The sequence below is a fragment of the Myotis myotis genome, unplaced genomic scaffold, assembly GCF_014108235.1.
Source record: "Myotis myotis isolate mMyoMyo1 unplaced genomic scaffold, mMyoMyo1.p scaffold_m19_p_12, whole genome shotgun sequence".
NCBI classification, from domain to species: domain Eukaryota; kingdom Metazoa; phylum Chordata; class Mammalia; order Chiroptera; family Vespertilionidae; genus Myotis; species Myotis myotis.
Window position 1 is genome coordinate 25,477,409 of NW_023416316.1, and position 24,003 is coordinate 25,501,411.

Below are 24,003 nucleotides of genomic sequence, written 5' to 3' on the forward strand. Positions count from 1 at the left end.
ATTACTATTACTATTGCTATTATTATTTCTGGCTTTGCAGAGGGCCTGTCATTTCCCATGGTTGTTTCTGTGGTAATAACGTGTCACAGATTCCCAATGGCTGTCTTCAAAGTCAACTCTCAGGATGCAATTTCTTTACAAGGTCGGAATTATCCCTACCATCTTCTCTCCTGCAAATACTTTGGTTTTTTTACTGAAATACTTTAAAAAATAGTCTTCCTTTTCCCCAAAGCCTCGTTAATAAGCAATATTTATAAAGTCTTTGTGTTGGGTGGTTTCCTTCTTTTCTGGAGATTAGTATTTATAATAACAATAACATAACTTCAAAGGCCATCGAATTGAGAAAAACAAGTTGCTGGTAATGCCCAGGCCGCTCCCACACGTGTGTGCAGCAGGCGGTGGGTAACGGCCCAGGATACCGGGTGACGCCTGCCGAGCATGGGACCCCAGCTCCACCGTGTTGCATCCTGGGCAGGTGACTTCATCTCTCTAAGCCTCAGTTTCCCCATATTTAAAACGGGGATGATAACCAAACCTCTCAGAGGACTAAAGGAGATAATCCATGCGGGGCTCTGCCCACGGCATACCCAGGAAACGTTAACTACCTGGTGACCCTATAGAAACGTGTGCGCCGCTCCCTGCACAGGCCAGCGTGACTTGCCGTTCCAGAGCGTCTTCCTGCATTGCCTGTCCTCCCCATGCCTGGTACAAGGGCAATCTGAACCGAGGAGTTGGCTCAGCTTCACAGCAGCATCCACTTAACTCCAGAGAGACGAGAAAGGGCAGATCCTCTGGGGGAATCGGTCAGCAGCGGATACTTTTAGCACATGGAGCATTCCTCCCCCGTGGGAGTCCAAGTGCAACAATCTCATGATAAGCTCGAGTTTTTCCAGGCCGCAGAGAGATAGGAAGCTTCGGGGACTTTTTTCTTTCCAAACGTACACAAGTCTAGAGCCCTCTGCTGCAAACATAGCTGCTTTCCAACTCCGCGTACTCCACTCTGTCACATGACACTGGGGCTTAACAATTGCATCACTGAAAACATAACCCCCTGAAGCCTGAGCTGAATTCAAGTAACAGGACTGCCAGGACTTACCGGGGTGATCACATCGTAAGTTATAAATGTCTATTTGCTATGCTGTACACCTGAAACTAACATTATATTGCATATCAACTGCAATTGAAAAAAAAATTAAAGATGGCCAGCAATTGCTCATAAAATCATGGATGGTTAGAAAAAGAATTGTGCCCTGGCCGGTTTGGCTCAGTGGATAGAGTGTTAGCCTGTGGACTCAAGGGTCCCAGGTTTGATTCCGGTCAGGGGCATGTGCCTTGGTTGTGGACACATCCCAGTAGGGAGTGCGCGGGAGACAGCTGATCGATGTTGCTCTCTCATCGATGTTTCTAGCTCTCTATCCCTTTCCCTTCCTCTCTGTAAAAAATCAATAAAATATATTTTTTTAAAAAAGAAAAAGAATTGTAACTATGGGTGTAGCAATCGACGTTAGACTTATTGGGGTGATTATTTTGTAATATATACAAATATTGAGTCATTATGTTGTAGACCTAAAACTAATACGATGTTATTTATCAATCTCACCCCAGTTTTTAAAAGGAAAGAAAGAAAAAGGTATGGATGCTGAGAGCTAGAGGGGTGTCCAAGGGCCTGAGGCTGGCTGCAGCCACTCTGCAGAGAGGAAGACAGACCCAAAGCATGTGCCTACGTTGGAAACAAAGCCAGGAGTGAACATGAACATCTGCATCTCAGGTTGTTTCCAGGGAGAAAGGAAGATGACTACATACAACAAACCAGACACATCTGTGTCTCACACTGCCTTCCTGGAGACTCCCATGAAGCTTTCTAGAGGTGCAGCTAAGATGTGAACACTTAGAACAATGTCATGGCTCAGCCACTGTCTGGGTTTGGGACGTGAACAAGTTCACCTCTCTGTGTTCTTTTCTTTTAAAAAAAAAAAAAAAAAAAAAAAAAATATATATATATATATATATATATATATATATATATATATATATATATCTTTATTTATTTCAGAGAGGAAGGGAGAGAGAGATAGAAACATCAATGATGAGAGAGAATCATTGATAGGCTGCCTCCTGCACACCTCCTACTGGGGATCCAGGCATGTGCCCTTGACCGGAATCAAACCCAGGACCCTTCAGTCCGCAGGTCGACACTCTATCCACTGAGCCAAACCGGCTACGGCACCTCTCAGTTTTCTTTACATACACTGAGTGGCCAGATTATTATGACCGCCCCATCAGTACTTCATTGACACTTCCAAAAATACTGAATATTGAAAACTTCCTAAGTAAATACTCTCAAGGTTTTATTATTATTATTATTATTATTATTATTATTATTATTTGCATAACTAATTCACTTCATTGTACTGATGGGGTGGTCATAATAATCTGGCCATTCAGTGTATATTGATTGGGGAGAGAGAAGGGCTTGTTGTTCCACTTATTTTTGCATTCATTGATTTTTGTATGTGCCTTGACCAGGGTGTATCGGGACGATGCTCTTATTGACTGAGCTACCCAGCCAGGGCCTTCTCTCACTTTCTTGTCTGTAAGGGGATGATAGTGGTGTCTGCATTGTAGGATTATGATGATGGTTGAATGATTTAATATTTTCAAAGTGCTAAGAACAGTGTCTGCACATAGAAAGTGCCATGTAAGCACTTGGGAAACAAAAATTAAAACAGGAGGATATTGTTCTAAGAGTTCACGTCGTAGCTGTGCCGCTAAGAGTATAACAGAGAAGGCGGCGGGCCGGGGTCTGGTCCGGTTCTGTGTGGACGTGTGACCGAGAGCAAGTTCCTTTCCCTCAGTGGGCTCAGTCCCTGCTCTGCAAGTGGGAGGGTTGGACACCTGCTGGCCCCTGTGCCCATCCAGGCCAGCCGGCTCCCATGCCTCTCACGGTCCGCATACCTTTGGCCTCTCCCTGAGCTGTGACTGCGGAACCTGGGCCAAGGGCGGGTGAAATGTGAGCTGGAATGTTTGTGCTCTCAGAAGGGAGGGAGGCCCACTAGATCTTTTCAAAACTCACATACTGACTTGCAAATCAGGTAACAGAGACACTCCGTGAAGGGCCCGATTGTGCGGCTGGGACAAAAAACCCACTGGCCTCGGTTATCTCCTATCCTCTCTGATTTCTCCTTTCTTTTCCTTGAACTTAGAGAGAAAGGGGTCTTTGAAAATGTCCATTTCGAAACCACAGGTCTCACATTGCCCAACCTCCTCCCCCATCCAAATACATGGTTACCTTCCCCCCTACGAGAAATCCGAGTCTCCTCGCCTGGTCCTGTGACACCAGGCGCATTGTCAGCTCTCGGAGCCCCAGGGTCTCCACCCTCCAGTGGACACAAGCACCCCTTCCTGCCAATCACCTGGGAGAAGGGCTCCAGGGAGCTGACCGTGTGGGCGGTACAGAGGCCCTGGGGACCTGCTGCTGGGGCCAGGCACCCTGACAGTTGGGGTGGGGGGCACTGTGGGAGCTCTTTGCCAGTCCCCAAGTGAAACAGAGCTCCCAGCTGGAAACCAAGCAGTCCCTGGGGGCTGACCCTGGGCTCGGTTCCGAGAGGGCTCCTCCACCTGTCCCCTCCCACTCCCAGCTCTGAGCTTGCCTCTGAGCCTGTCATCATCTGCCCGATTTGCAGTCACAGCCTAATCTGACCTCATTCTCATGCAACAGCTCAGGGCAACTCCAACAGCCCCGAAGGCCAGAGGCCCCAGGTCTAGAGGACCCCCGGGGTGGGTGGGGGGGGCGGGGAGTGGCTGCACATCAACCTGGGAACAGCAAAGATTCTGCAATATGTTGGGAGGGTTGTGGAGAGAAGCAGAAAGGAACTTGTTGTCAGAAAAGAACTCTGCTACCACAGGCTGGGCAGGACAACAGGGCTCCCATGTGAGCCCCTTCCACCTCCCACTCATCTCCCTGGCATCTTCCCTGGCCCATCTGTCCTGATCCTGAGACAGCAAGCCCACCAAACCCTCCACAGAAACATACCGAGACTCCCTACCCTAGTTCCCTTCTGTACAAGACCCTTTGCTCACGGCCTTCACTCGGCCTAGAATTCTTTGTTTTTATTCTTGACTTAGAAAACCCCACGGCCCAGTGCCAATATCGCCTGTTCTGTGAAGCCTCCCACCAGTAAGGATTAGTCCTCTCCCTGAGCTCCTGTCTGCTCCCGTTTAGAACGGAGTGGACATACACTGCCCACGGGACCGAGCGCCTGCGGGACAGGATCCCTCCCAGGCCCCCCTGTGGGCAGCCGGCAAGGGGCTGGCGCCTGGGGGTAACTGAGCCATGTTCACTGCGTTGACTACAAGTAGCACATCCCCCTTTGTTCTCACTTTTTAAAGCCGTTTGTTCTTGCAGCAATGATCTAGGATAGAATTAGAACAGAATAATTTCATAGCAACAAAGCTGGAAGCTTGATTGTTTCTTGCCCTCATCACTAATTTTTACTGAAACCCAGGCTAAGAGGGAGCCATGGTGCAGGGGAATGGGAGGCACCCAAGGCTCCCCAACCATGCTGCCTTCTAATCAACTTGAGCAACTTCGTCAGGGGAACCAACTCCTCACAGCTGGGCGGGGTGGCTGGGAATAGCGAGATGACAGCGTGCTGCTGGGGGAAGTTGTCATTCTATGGGACCTGTGACCCAGGGCCCTAGTCAAGGATTCTAGGTTATCTAGAAAGAAGCCACTTAGTCAAATCTGGAGACAAGGCCAGGTTACAAGCTCAGGGACGCTTGGCCCTGAAAGGGACCAACCAATTCCATCATTTTATGGATGGAGACTAAGGCCTAGGCAAGGACAGCAACTGGTTCAAGGCCACGTGGAGTAAGAGACAGGGCCAGGGTCGGAACCAGGATACCTAACCTCTAGTCCAGGGGTGGGCAAACTTTTTGACTCGAGGGCCACAATGGGTTCTTAAACTGGACCGGAGGGCCAGAACAAAAGCATGGATGGAGTGTTTGTGTGAACTAATATAAATTCAAAGTAAACATCATTACATAAAAGGGTACGGTCTTTTTTTTTTTTAGTTTTATTCATTTCAAACGGGCCGGATCTGGCCCACGGGCTGTAGTTTGCCCACGGCTGCTCTAGTCCCTCATTTTTCCTGCTAACCTACTGCCACTACACCAGCTGGGATTACTTGAGGGTTAGTGGAATGGTATACAAGTGCTCTTTTTTTATGGATCACTATTAAACTACAGTTGAGCAATGACATGTTGTTTTTAAAAAGGTGTAAAATGTCCCATTTTTAATATAAAAATATAGCAAATGGAAAATTCACTAAATTCAGTAACATTCATTATCTACCTTCTTGCTGGGTGTTGACTTGCATACCTGAGATAGAGATGTGGAATGAAGGCCCCTGCTAGCTAGTAGGCCTCCTAGGAATCCTCCCTAACCCTGCTCACGGCTCCATGGTGCCTGGCCAAACCACAGACATAACCAGGGAGCTGCTCGCCTTTTGATGCTGTAATCCTAATGGCAGAGGCAAATTCTGAGCATCAAACACACTTCTAAGTGTGCTGGCCATGAAATGCAATGATAAAAACATCAAACAAGTGAGAGACTCTTCTAGTCCTTTATTTCTTGGTTAACTTATTGCATGACACATGTCTCCCCCACCATCCTGCAGCAGCTGCCTGCATGGAACAGTGGAACGGGCTTTTGCAGACTCAGGGGCAGTGCTAGCTAGGTGGCAAGCTTTGCAGGGCTGGGCCCCGGTTCCCTAGGAGTCTGCATTCCGTATCAGTGTCCAACACATGGAGCTGCTTCTCCCATAGCCAGGATCCAGCAATCAAGGGTAGAAATGGGAGCAGCACCACTCACTACTACCCCTAGTGACTCACTGGCAAAATTTTCACTTCCTGGTCCTGTGACCTTATGCTCTGCTGGCCTAGAGGGCTTAGCTCAGGACTTAGTTCCAAAGGGAAAAATGCTTCCTCCCAGAGTCACAACAATGATTCTATTGGACTGGAAGTTAAGACTGACGCCCGGCCACTTTGGGCTCCTCATACCTGAGAGCGATAAGGCCGAGAAGGAGTTTCTGTGTTGGCTGGGGTGACTGATCCTCACTACGCAGGGGAAATCGGACTGCTGCTCCACAGTGGGGTAAGGAAGCGTATGTCCGCAGTAGGAGGTTGCTTAGGGCTTTCTTAGTATTAATTACCACGCCCCATGATTACAGTCAACGAAAAACTACAACAACCAATCCAGGCAGGACCACCAATGGCTTAGGCCTTCAAGGATAAAGGCTTGGGTCATCTAACCAGGCAAGGAACTGTGACCAGCTAGGTGCTTGCCAAAGGCAAAGGGAATACAGAATGGGTAGTGGAAGAAGGTAGTAGTTATCAATACCAGCTATAACCTTGTGACCCATTAGAGAAACAAGGACTATAATTATCATGAGTATGTCCTTATTTTGTTATGAATATGTTTGCAGGTGTGTGTGGTAAGCAAATATCTTTGTCTTCTTTCCCCTTAGTCCCTAATCTGGATTTTATTCTGTAGCATCTAAATATTGTTCATTTACATCATAGTACTTAAGTTATGGGATATCAAGAAGAGCAGAACTGAAAACATTGGGTCTCTTCCTGCCAGCGTTTGGAATAAAATTATACCATCTACTCTCCTGGGTGTCCAGCTTGCCGACTGCAGACCTTGGGACTTGTCAGCCTCCATAATTGTGTGAGCCAATTTCTTATCAGAAATCTCTTTCTTTATGTATATATGGCCTATTGGTTCTGTTAGAGAACCCTGATGAATACAACACACACACACACACACCTGCAAAGGCAATGCTATTCCCATATAATGGCCATGAAGGGAAGTGTAAGTGGTAGCTTCAGGAAGTCTGCACCGGTCCCTCCCGCAGGTGGTAGTGGTGGCTGTCCCTGTGCCTGTGACAACGTGGTCCCCGTTAGTGCCTACTCACATCAGGGTCCAGCTCATCCAGCTCATTTTCCAGGGTCCTGAGCTCGTCCTCTGTTAGGGCTCCGAGGATTTCATCTTCATCCAGGTCGCGGTATTTCTCTAGTTCTCGTCTGTACGACATTGTGAAGAACTTGTCTTTGTCTTCTGAGTTTCCGTGCTGATGTAAGATCTACCAGAAAGAGAAAGATCTTAGAAACACCCTTCTTGGATCTGCTCTCAGGGAAAATAAATGCTTGTCATTCACATGGTGGCCTGGGCACGTTTTATGAATCGTCAGGATAATGATACTATAGCAGAATACTGCACTAAGTTGGACTAATTCCATAATAAAACCACACAAGGTGCAAGTCCTGAGGGCAGGTAATTTAATGAATCCTAATTAATTGCACTGGCATGACCACTAGTTATGAGTAACTGGTTATTATAAATGGCTTATGAGTGCCTGAAAACTATTTTATTCTTCAAGTAGTTTAAATACTTTTCAGTACAATCCTCCGCCCTTCAGCCCACACCCCAATGGAAAACATGAATGCTGGAAACTCTGCCAAAGCTGTTCTTAACAGAGGGGGGTATCAGTGGTTAACTGGGCACCTGCTTCCTGCAGGCCCTTCACCTACACTATCTCATCCAATCCTCATAAGAAACAGCCAGCAGCAAAGTTAACTTTTACTACCACATGTCAACTCATGCGTTAAGCAATTCATAAGGATTTCCTCATTTAATCTCTGAGGTAGGTGTTAGCTGTTATCTCCATTTTGCAGGTGAGGATATTGAGCTTAGAGAGGTTGAGAGGCTCCCAGAAATCAGGACACTGTGAAGCAGCAGAACTAGCATTGGAAGCTGGGTCTACTGGCTTTCCGAGCGCATTGCTCTAGCCATTGTATTCCAACACCTTTTTCATAGAATCACTGAAGTCCTGGCCAGAGGAGATTGCCTCCTCCAGACCCTTCATATTACTCCTGAGGGAGCTGGCTCAGAGGGAGAAAGTGATTGGTGTGGGGGGAGGGGGATGGTCCAGGGTCCTTGCAGATATAATTAATTTAGATGAGGTCATGGTGAAGGGCGGGCGGGCCTCGAACCCAACATGACTGTGTCCTTATAAAAGGAGGGAATGTGGGCAGCCAGGCATGCAGGGAGACACCATGTGAAGATGATGAAGGCAGAGATTGGGGTGATGCTCCCACAAGCCAAGGACACCGAAGACTGCCAGCAAACTACCAGAAGCTGGGGCGAGGCTGGGACAGAGCCTCACAGCCTTTGGAAGGAACCAACCTTGCCCATACCTTGATCTTGAACTTCTAGCCTCTAGAACTTTGAAACAATAAATTTCTGTTGTTTAAGCCACTCGGTGTGTGGTGCTTTGTTATGGCAGCCCTAGCAAACATACAGTCAGTATCACCTTCCTCACAGCAGTTTGTGTTTTTAGATGCCCCCACCCCATGCAAACAAACAAAACCCACGGCTCATCTGTGAAATGACTGATGGAATTCTCCAGAGTAGAGAGAAACAAAACGAGGGAGAGACAACCAACTAATCAGTCAAAAAGGTGGTATTAACTGTTAATTAAAAATCATGAAAATAGTTAAAATAAACTGAAACTGAAGTCCACTAAGCTAACAGAAATGTCTCCATTTCAGAAGGCAGAGATACGTGTTATTAATGTGGGCTTGTGCATGTGTGGGCATATTTGTAGAAGAAATCCCAGTGTGTGACAGCTGGCTTGATAAAAAAGATCTAGCTTCCCAAATACAGAAAACCCCAGGGCATCCTTTTCTCTAAGAATGGCTCGCTTGGCCTGTTGTCTTCCTCTGACCAGACCCCAAGAATGCAATGTTAAGGCCATAAGTACCCCCACCTCCCCTCATTCATTTCTATTTACTTCCAAAGAAAGCAGAAGCAGCTGACAATGTTCTGGTAAAATGAAAAATCCTTCCTGAAGGCTCTCAGAGAATAACCTAATTTGGCTTTTCCTAAGTGGAGCCAGGAGAGGTCTCCATCCCGGGGCCAAGAACAACCCCAGTCAAGGGCTTAGAATCTTCCAGAACCAACTCATAGAGCTACCTCTGAACGAGTGTCTCTTAAGTGGGTTGCAAAACATGTTTTTGGTGCTCAAACAGGTTTGGGTTAATGAAGTTCCACAGGACTCTGGGCTGCAGGACTTCTAAAAAATTCTGGTATGTTCCACACACTGAATGTCTCCAAGAGGGCTGGGTTACAAGCAGAACTTCCCGTCCTTTTGACCATGAAAACATGTCTCTGGAAAACGGCTCCTGGAGTTGGACTCTCGTGAAATGAAGTTGGGAAAACAGCCTTAGACTCACCGCTGGGTCAGAGAGAGGAGCTACTCGGACTCACGCAAGAAGGGACATAGGAACAGGACCAGCTAGGGAAGGCTGGCCCAGGAGCTGGCTTGTTTGTTATCTTTGCCAGCTGATTCATTTTCTAGATAATTTGCATGAAAATCCTTAAAAAAGTCATGGACAGACACTGAAGAGAGCTGAACCAGGAAGAAGGAACAGGGGAGAAAGGAATCTATATCAAAGCCAGCTTGGAAGAAAGGAACCGGGAGGGAGCCCAAGGAGAGAAGGAGGTGGGACCGCCAGGGAGGCCATCCTGAGGCTGCCGTCATTAAATTTCCTGAGGATCAAGTCTCGCTCTTAGCACACACAAGAAAGATAACCATCCACTTACACACTCAACGGTGCTGTTGAATTAAAAAATCCTATTTCAGAGGACTTTAAAAGGCTCTTTCTATTGTCAAGTGTCCTGTGAATATTACAGAGCGACGCGGCACTACGTTAAATAAGCTGAGAGGCACGGAGAACTCCTAAGGTAAACTTCGAAGCTGTGAGCTTCAAGCCACACTCATCCACTCGGCTCCCAGGCATGGTTTCTCTAGAGCGAGACTCTCCTCCTGTGGTCGATGACGGGGAACTGGAGGTGGGGAAGGGAGGGGCTGGGAAGGGGGTGAAAATCCCGTTCTACTAGAGCCCACTGCAAGCTGGGCCTTAAAACACGGCTTGGAAGAGATGGTACGTTACAGCTGTTAATAAAAGGCCTCTGTCTCCTAATAAAAGAGCTGTCATGGATGGACACAGGCCTGAGATTCCGAAGACTTTGGTTGGAGTGAGAGTTGTGGTAACTCCTCGGGGTGCCCTCCGGGCTCCGGGGGGGGGGGGGGGGGGGCTCCTCTCCTCCCGGCCTCCGTTTGCGCATCTGTAAAGTGAGCATCAGTGGCCTGGGAAATTCTGCTTGTAACCCATCCCGCTCGAAGGCATCCAAGACCTGGATCACAGGGGAGATCTCGGGGCCCTCCTGGGGGTTAAGATGAGAGGCCAGTCGAGGGGGCTCACCCCTGATTTTACCTGATCGGTTTATTGGGGTTTCATGTAAGAGTTCCCTCGAAGAAAGGATTCAGCTGCTAAAATAAAAAGTTGGGAATCACTGGACTGGGTTTCTTTATCTATATAGTGGGAGGGTAAGAGTACTCCCCGCTAGGGTGTTGTGAGGAGTAACTGGCAACAAGCAAGTAAGGCATAAAGCCGGGGCTGGTGCACGGGCAACCAGGCTCATAACTGGGAGCCCTTATCATGAGGCTGCTGCTGGAGTCACCGCCGCCCCAACCCTGCTCCCCACACACATCACCAGAGGGTAGCTTCCCTCAGGCAGCCCTGTGTCTTACTGGTCCTCACATCCCGGTGTCCGGCCCTGTGCCTGGTGAACGTACTAGTAGGGAACGAGCCCATTTGGGTTTTGGTCTCAAAAGTGTCCTTGGAACTTTGGGCAAGTCCCTTCTCTTCTTGGATCCTCTCTTTTCCCACCTTTAAAACGGAAAGATGTGACCAGGTCTTGGAGGGCTGGGAGCCCGAGAGGGGGAGGGAGCGGGAGGAAGAGAGAGGAGGAGGGCGATGAAGCTGCCAGGGCCCCTGCATGGCCCGCCCGAAGCAGAACAGTGCCCACTGCCTGCTTCCTAAACCGGTCCCGGTCCCGGTCCCAGTAAGAGCTGGTGAGAGAAGTAAGGGGCAGCTCCATAAATGTAACACCCATTTAAAAACCGAAGTCTCTCAAAGCTGGTGTGTATATCACACTGAGTGCATCTGGCCACCCTGCTTCTCAGCAGCCTTAAGCTGCTGCTGCTAAATATGAAAAAAAAAAAAAAAAAAAAAACAATGTACAAGCTGTGCCAGGAAATAAAGCTGGGAGGGATGGACAGTAAAAACCAGCGGGTCAAGGGCTGAGGCCATCCATCAGCGGCTTCAGAAAGGAGAGGTCGGAGACGGGACGCTCCTGGAGAACCAAATAAGCCTTTAAATCTCTCACCGAAGTGGGCCCTGTCACTCCCGCTAATGGCTCCTCCGGCCTCCGCCCCTGTGGGAACACTTGGGGGAGGCGCTGGAGTAGCATCTTGATTTACGGCATACACTTCCCTGAGGTCAGGAGGAGCTGAGTCACAAGTTCAAATGAATATTTTCCACTTATCGCATCTTCTTATTTAGCCACAGAGAACATCTGAATAGTGGGCGAAGAAAGAGTGATTAACAAAGTTATTTCATACCCCATCTCCTCCTGTCTCTGGCTCTTCTATTTTGGAATTCACTTTGTTGTTGTTTAATCCTCACTCAAGGATGTGTTTCTATTGCTTTTATTGAGAGAGAGGGAAGGAGAGTGAGCGATGAGGGAGAGAGAAACAATTATGTGAAAGAGAGATATTGATCAGTTGCCAATCGGGGATCCACCCCACAGCCTGCGCATGTGCCCTGACCAGGAATCGAACCTGCAACCTTTCAGTGTATGGACTGAAGCTCCAACCAACCAAACCACACCGGCCAGAGCTGGAAGACACTTTGGCTAAAGGGTAATGCCCTGCGCCCTCACCACTGAAGGCTGTGCCTCTCTCTTCCGGGACACACGCGGGCCTGAGAGTCCCTATTCCTTTGGAAGGAGCTGTCTCTCCCAAGCCCTCCTTCAAGGGGCACCTATGAGGGGCAACCATGCTTTATATCATCACCCCCACCCCCAGCAGATTGGACGGAACAGGTGCCTGATTCAAGTCAATGACCTGGAGGTGGCCGGGACAAGAAAAAGGATGAGTTGGCTGAATACGAGCTCCTTTCCTCTTCGGCATTTGTGTTCATTTCCCGGGGCTGCCCTAACGGAGACCACAAACCAGATGGCTTAAACAGCAGCAAGTTATGTCTCTCCGTCCTGGAGGCTAGAAGTCCAAAATCTAGGCGTTGGCAGGGCTGGTTCCTTCTGAGAGCTCAAAGGGCGAATGTGTTCCATGCCTCTCCCCCTGCCCTGGGAGCCTCAGGCTTTCCGAGGCTTGAGCTGGCCGGCTCCCAGTTCTGTACGTGTCTGTGTCCAAATGTCCCCTTTATATAAAGACACCAGTCGAATTAGACTAAGGCCTTTCCTCACGACCTTATCTGAACTTGATCATCTACAAAGACCCTATTCCCAAATAAGGTCACATTTATAGGTAGAACTTTTGGAGGGAGATAATTCAACCCATAACAGCACTGAACTGGGACATAAAGAGGGGATAAGGCAGGTGGTAGGGGAAGCTGGGAGTGAAGAGAGGTGAATGTGTGAGAGCTGAGGCCATGAGGTAAGAGACGCGTGGGGAGTGAGAGTCTTCATGGGGGATGTGTGAATTCATGGGCTGAGAGAGAGATGGAGAACATGGTGTCCCCAGACGTGCTCAGTCCCTGCTCCCTCAGGCCTGCATTGCTATGGCTCATGTTGGATTCCTGAGGCCCCTGTCCTCCCACAGTCCTTAGGAGGTCCCCGTCAAAGCACTCAGGTACCTTTGAGTGAGTCCCTGCTCCTACAGCCAAACAAGAGGAGAGCTCAGACTCTCACCCTCTGCTTCCCTCCTTCTCAGTCTCCTTGATGATGGATTCTTCTTGCCCAGCTGTTCCCCTGGGCTCTTCCCTCTTCTCACTTCTCGCACTCCCCTGGGGTTCTTATCTCCCATGTGAGGTCTGTTACCAGAGATAAGCTGATGACTCAGATGGTCTCTCTCCAGCTCAGGCTCCCTGCTGGGCATGTCTCCTGGCGTCCCTCAGGCTTCACGTGCCTGCCCCTGAGCATGGCCCACCTCTCCTCCACCACCATCTCCTCACCTGGGTGATGGCCCCTCTGCCGTCCATCAGTCACCCAGGCCAGACACCTGGGGTCAGCCTGAACTCCCCCCTTCCCACTCCTGAGCTCTCGTAGGTCCCCACACCTGTCAATCCCCTCTCTCTTTTTCCTCTCTATCTCTTTATCTTTTTTGAATGTTATAGTTTTATTTAAATTGTGCTAAAACATATGTAACATAAAATTTTAATCATTTTAAGTGTAAATTTCTGTAGCATTCATATTGTTGTGCAACCATCACCACCAGTCATCTCCCCAACTGAAACTCTGTCCCCATTAAGCACCAACTCCTCATCCTCCTCCACCCCCACTCCCAGCCCCCTGAAACCACCACTCTGCTTTCTGACTACTCTAAGTGCCTCACCTGAGTGGAATCATACATTACTTGTCTTTTTGGACTAGAATCCTACCTCTCTAACAGCCTTTGTGTCTGTCCCTCCTCCCCAGCTCATGGGGCTTGCCTTTTTAAATCTATGTTATTACAACAGCTTCCCAAAGGGTCTCCCTGCCTCCATTCTCCTACCTTCCTGTCCAGATGATCTTCGTGAAAATCAGTTCTGATGCTGCTCCCAAGCGGAAAGCCAACTTCAACAGCCCCCATTATGTCAGACATCACACTCCCCAGCCTGGGGCTTGAAGCCATCCCTGAGTACCCTGGAATTTCACACAGCACCCCCAGCCTCCTTATTGGTGCACGTGGCCTCTCCCCACACCCTCCGGTGCAGCTCTTTGAAAGCAGTGCTTCCCCATCTTACAGAGGAGACTGTGGCTCCCACACCTCTCAGCCCCCAGGCGGGGCGGGCAAGGGCAGCAACCACCTCTGACCTGCTCCCCACCTCTGTGCACAGCCCTGGCCTGGCTCCCAGTCAAGGCACCAGGACTGCAGATCAGTCAGGAACAGAGTTCTGGGGACAGTCCCCCAGGAGCAGGGTGGACAAGCATGTTCTACCCAGGCCAGCGATCCGCAGGGAAGATAGTAAATTGGCCTCGACCAGAGATGGTGGGGGTGGGTAGGTGTGAAAGGGGTAGATAGCAGGTAATGGAAGCTTTTGGGGAGCTTCCTCAATGGTTACATTTTAAAACACTTAAAATGCGATGCAGTAATTATACCAACAATCACTCCGCTGCGCAGAGACCCTTGCAGCTTATGAAACAACCACCACTTTCAGGCCTGCAGGTTCACGTGCCCTGTAACCTGGGTGTGTTGTCACCATGAGGCCATCCGGACAGACAGGGAAAGGGAGACAGCCGGACTGAGGGCTGAGCTCTCCCAGCCCCCTAGGTCCCAACCCCCTGCCTCCTGCTTCCCCGGGGCACCCTGCGTGAGGCCTGAGCCACTCCCCCTGCCCTGCTGATTCTCTCAAGCACGGCTGCCCATGGAACTGGCCAGGACCAGTGCAAAATGAGGCTGTGGGGTCCTTTGTTCAAAAATGGGGGGAAAGTGCTATCAAAGGTACTGAGACATGAAGTTTTTCCTTTCTCTCCTGGTCTCTCTCTCTCGATCGATCACGGCGTTTTTAAAATGTACCATTTAATGTCACTGTCTACACAGGTGCCCAGAGCAATTCACACCAAGTCCAGTGGCTGCCAGCTGAGCCAGGCATCTCCCCTTCCTTCCCATAGGCCGCTGCCCCAACACATGAGCCTAAGTGCCTGGGTCAGGGGTAGAGATAAGAGGCTTGCCCCCAGAGTTGCCAGCTTAATGCAACAACGGGGAGCGGGGGTGGGGGGGGTGTGTGTGCAGAGAACCCCAAATGGAAGCTGATTGGGTGTGGGGAAGAGAGGCTAGTGGGGCCTGGGGGTGACGGGAGGTGAGGCAGCTGGAGTCTAAGAAACATCGCCAGGAAGCACAGAGGCAGCAGGAGGTGGGTCCTCCTGTGAGCCAAGGCTCCGAGCACTGGTGCATACGCCTTTGTCAGTGGGGCCTCATTTAAAAATAGAAACCCAGAGATAAAATGAAGAATTTCAAGAAAGCATCTGCAGCGCGTTTAACCAAGCACGGGTTAAGCGGGAAAAGGGCTCTGTGCAGCCGCACAGCCTACAGCCCTCTTCCCAGGAGACGTGCCTCGAAGGCCCCAGGGCCAGGCTCAGCCTTTTCTTACCTGACATGGTTCTCCTCCTCCCTGTTTTCTTCCAGATCCTGGGATCCCTGTCCCCTGGATCTATAGGCAGCTGGGGCCATGTACAGTGGCAGAAGGAGCTCAGGTGGGAGTGGACTGGTTACAAGTCCTGACTTTGGTTGAGGACTTGCTGTGTGACCTGAAGCAAGTTGCTGTACCTCTCTGGATCTCAGTTCCCACAACCTAATTGAGTGTTTATTGAAGACCTACTTTGTGCAGTGTGGGCTTTTGTGGGAGAAACAGAAATTAATAAGGGAGTCCCCAGCCCTTCGGAAGCTTACAGTTAAGGATCCCTGGGGTAATGTCAAACGCATCATCTCTTCATCCACTACCCTCACAGGGTCATTAGCTCCACTTTACCAATGAGCCTCCTGCCGGGTCAGCCTGGTAAAAGGTGAAAGCTCGCACTCGGGTCCTGCAGACCTGGGCTAACACCCCGCTCTGGCTCTTACTGGCTTGGCAGCCTTGGGCACGTCACTCATTGTCTCAGGGATTTGTTCGTAAAGCGAGGGCACAACAGGTACCTCTCAAGGGTGCTATGAAGGGGAAATGAGATGAAGGATGATGCGGTTCAGCTTGCTGGTTTTTATGCCCCTGCCTCAGTCCCAACAAGCACCAGCCCAACAAGCCAGCCCTAGATGGGCTGAACAGCCATGGAAAGATCTGGGGGTTCTCAAGTGACTGTCCCCCCAAATGTAAGTCAACAGTGTGAGGCCTTGGTCCCAAGAGTCAGGCTGCTATCTCTGCTGCATGAATGAAAGTACAGTGGCCACAGCAGGGCTGATGATGGTCTTGCTGGACTTCATGCTGGAGCTCAGCTCTGGGCTCCTACTTTTGATTGGAGAGCTGTTTGTGTGTGTGTGTGTGTGTGTGTGTGTGTGTGTGTGTGTGTGCGTTTAAATAAGGAATTGGTTATACAGTACACAGCCACAGTATACAGCCAAGTGTGCAAACCTTAAGGGGACAGCTGCCTGAATTTTCCCATAGGCACACACCTATGTAAACACGCAGATGAAGATATAGGACATTTCTAGCTTTCTCACTCCCCCTTCCCACCCCATCTCCCTAAATGGTAACTACTATTCTGACTTTTAAAACCGTAGATTAGCTTTGTTTTTGAACATACATAACTGGAAAAGTACAGCGGGTATGTGGCCACTGGGAGTTGACAAGTTGAGATTTAAGGCCCTTCAAGACCTGCTTCTATTATGAAAAACATGTTTGGGGCCACTGAGCGGACAGAATGGGGACTCAGAGACCAGCGGTCTTTAAAAGACTGTTCTCAGGCCCATGTGCACTTATTTTCCCTGGCTGATCTCATTCTCTTAGTCACATGGGAAAGCACCTTCTGAAAAACCAGAGAAGCTGAACACGGTGACTCCATCTCTCTCTGCAGTTGCTACGAGCTCCCTCCCGGGGCACACTGAGCCTCGAAGGTCCACAGGTCCGTCAACGATGTCCAGTGAGTGGAGTCAGAAAGGCCCAGTGTGTGTTTATTCTGCATCTCTTGAGGTCATCATGGTGCCTGAGTCACTGCATCAGTCACTGTAAGTAACAGGGCTCCAGGAAAGGACTTTGAGATCATCTCTCTGCCCCACTGCCCTGCCCACCTGCCCTGCGAACCATGTCACTCTCCATTTTCTGGCTTCTTCTCCCCTCATCTCTTCAACTTCCCGAACTAGGGAAGCCCTAGTTCAAAGCCCACTAGTGCCCTCGACCACTGTGCCCTCCCATCAACCTCTGTCTCCTGTGTCATCTCTCTCCACACCAGCTTAAAAGGCATCTAGCAACCAAATGTCTTAATACAAATGGGAGAGGCCGTCAGAGTTCTGCCATCAGAGGTATCCTCTCATTAAAACCCCCACCCAAGACTGAAAGCTAGTTGAGGGCAAGTATCTCTGTCTCCCCTGGCCCAACACAAAGCCCTGCACCTCTCAGGGGCTGAAGGCAGTTAGTTGCATAAATGAATGAATGCCTAGCAGGATAATTCGTTTTGACAGTCATAAGTCAAAACCACTGGCAGATAAAAACTGGCTGGTAGAAAAACTTGTGGAGCTCACCCCTGTTCTTGTCCATTTTACAAGCACAAACTTTATCACCTTGCCTCATACATTTATGAAGAGTGGTCTTATATTTTCTAAAAAACCCATGTGGAAATTAGCACTAACAATGCCAAAAGGCAAATAGCAAATCGGGGAAAAAATATTTGCTGCACATTGAACAAAGGGTTAATTTGTTTAATAGACAAAGATATAGATAGATGATAGACAGAAAGAAAGAAAGAAAGAAAGAAAGAAAGAAAGAAAGAAAGAAAGAAAGAAAGAAAGAAAACAGCCCAGCAGAAATTTAGGAAGAGGAAAGGAACAGGCAATTCACATAAGAATACAAATGGCTAATAATCCTATCAACAGATTCGAAGCCCACTTGTAACTATAGAGAAGTCAATTGAGAAATGAGATCAGTGCTCCTCTACGGGATTGACAAAGAGAAAAGTCCTAGGCCTTCCAGTGTTCCCAACATGTGGAGGAGACCAGCGTGCTCACACAGAAGGGATCTACATTGGTGCACCACCCTCTGTCAAGACAAGGTAAGCCATATCTATCAAAATGCACCCACCCCTGACTCAGCAATTCCACTTCTAAGAATTTATCCCACCAGTGTACTCACTGAACAAAGGGAGGCAAGATGAATTGGCACGTGCCCCACTGCATGCCCCGCCCACCAATCGCGTGCCCCATCCTAGCGTTCCATCACATGTCTGACCACAGGTGGGGGCGAGGGGCATGGGCTGCACCTGTTCCATGCACCTCCCCATGTGCCCCATCATGTTCTGAGTGCCCGCATGTGCTACATTTAAAACAAACAAAGAAAAACAAAACAAAGAACAGAAAGAAACTTTGATTTTGAGTCAGGGCTTAGCGGAATTCATTTATAGACTTTAATAAGAACACTATCTAAATGCAGCAGCCAAGGGAAAACTTTGGGATAGCTGGCGCTCATTTTGGTGCTCAAAGTATGAATGTGTATGCAGGGTGAGCATCATATTATTAGCTGTTTATTAAAGCTTATTAGGAATTGTTAAGCTTATTACTGAATAAGCTTATGAGAGCTCATTAGAAACAAGGAGTTTATTAGAAATTCAGAATCTCGGGTCCCTCCCAAGCCTACTGAGCCAGAATCTGCATTTTTAACAAGATTCTGAGTGACTCAAGCACTAGAGAAGCACTGGTATGGAACACCAGGGCTCTCATTTCTCAAGTTTACCAAATCCTGGAGAACAGTTTGTTTCTTCTGGAATATACACTCAACAGGATGAACTGGAGCAATTCTTACTGGGGTTCACTGTCCTGTCTACAAAAATGGAGTAATAAGACCCGTCCTTCCTCCTTACAGTATTACCGAGTTTCAAATGAGACAGTGGATTTGTTCTACTTATGTGATGAGGTTGACAGGGGCTGCAGAGTCAGCGAGGGACCAGAATAGGTGTGGTTTCTGCCCTCATGGGCTTGAGGGTTTGGTGGGATGGGAGAACACGTGTAGAAGCTGGTTGATGGTGTGTGACTGTCATAGTTATCACAGGGCTTTCCTATGCTTACTCTTTCATTCATTCATTCATTCATTCATTCATTCATTCGTGGTCAGTCATTTATTAAAGTATAAAATGCACGCTGGCTGGGTGGCTCAGTTGGTTGGAGCATTGTCCCATACATCAAAAGGTTAATTTTGATTAACCTTGTGGGTTTAATTCCTGGTCAAGGCACATGCCTAGGTTGTGGGTTCAATCCCTGTTAGGGATGCATATGGGAAGCAACAGATCAATGTTTCTCTCTCATATCGCTGTTTCTCTTCCTCTCTCTAAACATATCCTCTGGTAAGGATTGGAGGGAAGGGGAAAAAGAAAGGAAAGAACAAAAACCATAAAGAGCTCTAAACAGAAATAAATGAGCCATAAACTCTATCCTCAAGGAACTATTAGTCTAGTCCAGTAGTTCTCACCTTCCTAATGCCGCGACCCTTTAATACAGTTCCTCATGTTGTGGTGACCCCCAACCATTATTTTCATTGCTACTTCATAACTGTAATTTTGCTACTGTTATGAATCGTAATGTAAATATCTGATATGCAGGGTGTATTTTCATTGTTACAAATGGAACATAATTAAAGCATAGTGATTAATCACAAAAACAATATATAATTATATATGTTTTCTGATGGTCTTAGGCGACCCCTGTGAAAGGGTCGTTCGACCCCCCAAAGGGGTCGCGACCCACAGGTTGAGAACCACTGGTCTAGTCAAAGATAAGGATGTAGGTGGATGATTCCACTTACAGCACAGTATGCGGATTCTCTGAGGTCCATTCAGGGGGCCGTGGGAGCACAGATGAGGCAATAGGAGCTTGGCTTTCAAGGCTAATTACAAGTTCACCATGTTCAGAAGGGAGAGACCAGCTTTCCAGGCAGAAGGAGCAGCAGAGACAAAGGCAGCGAGGTATGAAGGGGTGTATGCTTGCACCATGAAAAGAATTTATGGCAGTGCCAAGAGATGAATTTGGAGAAGAGGTTTGGGGCCAGGTCTTAGATGATCCTGCTGTTCAATGCTAAGGGACCTGGTAGGAAATGGGGAGCCCCCAAAGGGAAGGGAACAACACAGTCATAGCTACATTTCACGAAGATCTTTTCACAGCAGCATAGAAGAAAAGACTTGAGGTGGAAAAACTTTACAGAGTCTCTGACAATGATTTGGGAGAGAGATGGTAAAGTAATGGATGGGAGTGGTGATGGGGGTATGGAAATGAATAGGAGGGATATTGAGGAAGGTAGAATTGGCAGGATTTTGACCAAAGGAATGGGGTGGCAAAGGGAAAGGTGGTTTCTGGCTGGCGTCTGGGTGAATGGCGTTACTGTTGACCAAGAGGAGGGACACCAGAGGAGGACTGGGTGATGATGAGCCCGAGCCTGGGCCTGTTGGTGGTGAAGCGCCCTTGGGATGTTTTATTGGCTTTGTCCAACTGGCAGGAGTCACCAGAGAGCAGTCCTGCCTGGAAACATGAACTTGGGAGTTGTTAGTTTATAGGGGAGCTTGGAGCCATAGCGAGAATGGGATTCTAGGAGGGTCTGGAGTGAAAAGAGAATAGGGCTGAGAGTGGCACCAACATTTAAGAACGGGCAGGAGAGATGAGTCCATGAAGGAGGCTGAGTGAGGCCAAGAGGCATTTCTGCTTTCCCGGTCCCACAGGCATGGAGAGCGAACACCCAGTGGCCACAGCTCATCATCCACCAGAATCACCCCCCGGAATGCCCTGGGTCACCACCCTAGGAGTTCCAGGGTGACAAGAGGCTCGGGCTAAGGACCTTGAGAAGGAGAGCTGAGACAGGACACAGGGACCGGCTTGCTTCCCCTCCCTCCCTCACGTTTCTCCTCATGCACAGTAATGCCCAGCCCTTTCACAAATCTGTTTTTCTCTGAGGAAAAATCAAGAGGATGTAAGAAAAGAGGAAATAAAAGAAATGCTTGCGTTTGTTTAGTTTTTTGGATCAGACATGAACCTAGCACCTCCTAACATCAAAGAAAACCTCCCAGACATGACCAAGGTTGACTGCAAGGAGCTCTTTCTTTCATTATCAATAAGAGCAAAAAGAGTCAGGTCCTGTCATGATTTACCAAAGGTGGATTTTGCAAACAAAACAAAGAGAGGACATGGCCCCTGAATCAGGCTATCTGATTCCTGCTGTGCCGTAGAAACAGGCCTGTGGCTTTAAACTGGTAATGTCTCCCAGCAGCCAAATAATTGATCTATTTGGTGTTCTGGCTTTAAGCAAAAAAGTGAACTGGCCTCTTTAGAAATGTTGGCAGCTTGGCCAGTCCATTAGTAAGACCGAAAAATCAAAACATTAACTGGAAAAGGCCATTATGACTGGGCTAAGCAGGAGTCATCAATAGATGATGTCATTTCAGAAATAAGCAAGCCAATGTCACGAGGCCCTGGGCAGAGTCAAACCACCCTTCACGGACCTCAGCACCCCCCTTTGCAGACACTGAAGTCTTCAGAGGGGAATCGGAGCCAGACACAAATGGGCCTCATGTGACCCTTCCTTTGCTCAGCTTCCTTCTAGAGCCGGTGACACTCAGCAGGTGATTAAGGAAGGTCCTCAGTCCTCCCATGTGCATCCCCCTTCGATTCTCTTTCCCCCTCTTCCTCTCTCCTGGTCCTTCTGTCTCTTCTCACACCCTCATCCCAGGAACACCTGCCTCTCCTCTGTGCCCTGTCTCCATCTCCTAGTGCCTTCCCTCTCCCTTCCTTTCTCACCCAAGCTTTTAGAAAGAGTAGCAGGCTGTCTCTACCTCATCAGCTCCCCTTAGCTTCTGCCTCTTCCCCTCACTAACACTCATAATATTACTGCAGGTGCCAAGCACTGGGCTGAGGGCTTTCCCTGCATCATCACCCTTTATTCCCACAGCAACCCCTCTGAAATGGGTACTATTATTAACCCATTGTACAGAGGAGAAAACTGAGGATCAGATGGACAGGCAGGCTCATTAGCCCCTGTAAGGCAGTAGCAGATCCCACTTTTTAAGCCCCTGCAATGCCTTGGCCAGAGTCACCCATGACTCCCTGCCAGTGGCCCCTTCTCAATCCTCTTCTCAGTCCTCATCTCCACTGTCCTAGTGCAGCAGCTGGTACTGCCAACCCCTCTCCTACCTTGGCTCTTGGGAAGCCACTTTCTCCCACGCTTTCCCTCCTCTTCACAGAGTGGGTTCCCCCAGAATGCATCCTGGCACTTCACTCATCTCCTGTTAAAACGTCTCCCAGGAAACTCCAAGCCCCTTTGATTCCAAGTCCACTAGAGACCATCTTGCCCACCTCCTCATTGCTCATGGTCAGTCTGAGTGAGTGGCAGAGCTGGGGCTGGAGCCAGTGTCCTAACCTCCAGGCAAGTCCACTTTTCCTGACTCAGAGCTGCCACCACCTACTCCCTGTTTTTGTTTGTTTTTTGTTTTTGTGGGTTTTTTGCTGAGCAGTAGCAAGCAGCCCTGCCCTGGAAGAGGGAGAAGGTGTGAGACCCTGATAAGGTGGGCGGAGGCTATTTTTAGAGGTCACTGGCTTTCCACTTAGTCTGGGAGAAACACGGGTTTGAAAGGCTGGCTCATTAAAGGGAATTAATACACTGAAGCGCAGCCTCCGCTCCTTGCCTTCACTCCCTGCCTGTTTGCTGTGTGGCCGGAACCGATGAGAACCTTACTACCTGTCCCCATTTCCCCTTAATTGGACCTGTGAGGCTCTGAGGAGACACTACAGAAAATATACAACAAAGTAAAATAGGAACAAAAATGAAACTTCGGGATGAGGGTGCTATGGCCTGAGCAAGGAAAAGTCCTGGACAGCAGCAGATCAAAGAAGAGGGGGCATTGGTGGGGTGCTCACTGATCCCCAACACCTGCCTCAGCAGCAGAGGGGTCAGGAAAGGAATGAGAAAGGCTGGTGGGGACCGCAAACCTCCTGGCAGGCCCATCCGCGCGCGTGACCTTGAGCAGGGGGCTCTGGGGCCCTTCACGAACAAAATGGCTGTCACCCTGGGAGAATCTAGATGGGGATTTTTGGGGTGCTCCCGCTGAGGCCCAGGACTAGGCTAGGGTCTAGTTCTGTGATTAGGGTGCAGACGTGCTTGGGCCAGGTCATCTCCAAAAGTCTGAGAGGCCAAGAGCGGGGTCCTAACAGCAGAAGGAGGGGGGGGCGGGGGGCGGGGCGGGGGGTGCCTGCCCCGCTTGGAGACGAATCGTAATCACGGCAACTGAGGCGAGGGCCTGCCCAGTTCTTTGGTCTGAAGCTCTTGGAGTCACAGGCTGCTTTGCGAAAGGGGTGGCTGTTACCCCGCACGATGCCGTCATCACCGCGGGGCGCCCTTCTCCGGCGGATGCACGGCCCAGCCTAGCTACCCCGAGGGTCCCCGAATCCGACCGCCAGATTCCCGGTCTCCGAACCCCTGCGCCCTGTGCCCCAGCGTCCCGGGCAGGAGCCGGTGAACAGGTTGGGGGAGCGCCGTGGTCAAGAGCATGTCCTGCTGCTCTCACGGCCCAGGCTCCTCGCTTCACCAAACCCCGCCCCTGCAAATGGGGAAACTGAGTCCCCGAGAACGGAGAGGGCTCGCCAACGGTGCCCAAGAGTTGGCAACAACCAGGGCGCTCCTGCCTCCAGGCTCCTTCCCGGGCCACCTAGGCGCGCGCATCGTGGCGCTTTAAACCTCTTCGTCTCCCGCAGTTGGGGAAACTTTTCCTGCCACAAACAGGCGCAGCCCGAGTCCGCATTCCACGCCCGCCCAAGCCCCCTCTCGCACCCCAAACTATCGGGAGCTGGAGGGGGGGCGCACATCGGCGCGGACACCTGGAGCCCAGCAGGGAAGGCCCCCGAGCCCGGCGCGGCTCTCCGCTCCCGGTTCAGACGCGGAGCCGCGGCGCAGGGAGGAGGGCGCCCGGGCGGGGCCACCCGCGCCGGCGGAGCGGACCGGGGCGTCGGGCTCCGGCCCCCCGGCCCCGGGCTCCCCAGCCCCGGAGGCAACCCGAGGCGGCAGCTATTTATAGAGGGAGCCACGCTCAGTCCCTCTTGGCGGCGGCGGCGACAGCTGAATATTTTGCCCAGATATGGCTGGGGCCCCGGCGCGGGGGGCAGGGAGCCCCGCGGGCGCGAGGGGGACCCTGGCCGGGTGGGGGGCTTACCGGGCCGTAGAGCCGCGGGGGAGGGCGCGGGCGCGGGCGGCGGGCTGGCGGGC

General features: G+C 50.0%; 1 protein-coding gene across 14 annotated transcripts in view; it reads right to left on the minus strand.

Moving 5' to 3' along the window:
* Nucleotides 1–24,003, minus strand: part of TMOD1 (tropomodulin 1) — a 91,485-nt gene extending 67,482 nt beyond the window's left edge. For 5 of the 14 annotated variants that reach the window (XM_036330280.1, XM_036330276.1, XM_036330278.1 and 2 more), the window contains exons 1-3: nucleotides 12,839–12,960; nucleotides 11,297–11,485; nucleotides 6,978–7,145 (exon numbers count right to left, since the gene is read on the minus strand). In XM_036330280.1, coding sequence (XP_036186173.1) covers nucleotides 6,978–7,145; nucleotides 11,297–11,380 — 252 coding nt within the window. In that variant the 5' untranslated portion in view covers nucleotides 11,381–11,485; nucleotides 12,839–12,960. Of the gene's footprint in view, nucleotides 1–6,977; nucleotides 7,146–8,259; nucleotides 8,281–10,341; nucleotides 10,398–10,658; nucleotides 10,675–11,296; nucleotides 11,486–11,531; nucleotides 11,622–12,783; nucleotides 12,961–15,219; nucleotides 15,365–23,950 lie in introns of those variants that run through there. The other 9 variants (XM_036330281.1, XM_036330284.1, XM_036330283.1 and 6 more) reach the window with 9 other exon arrangements.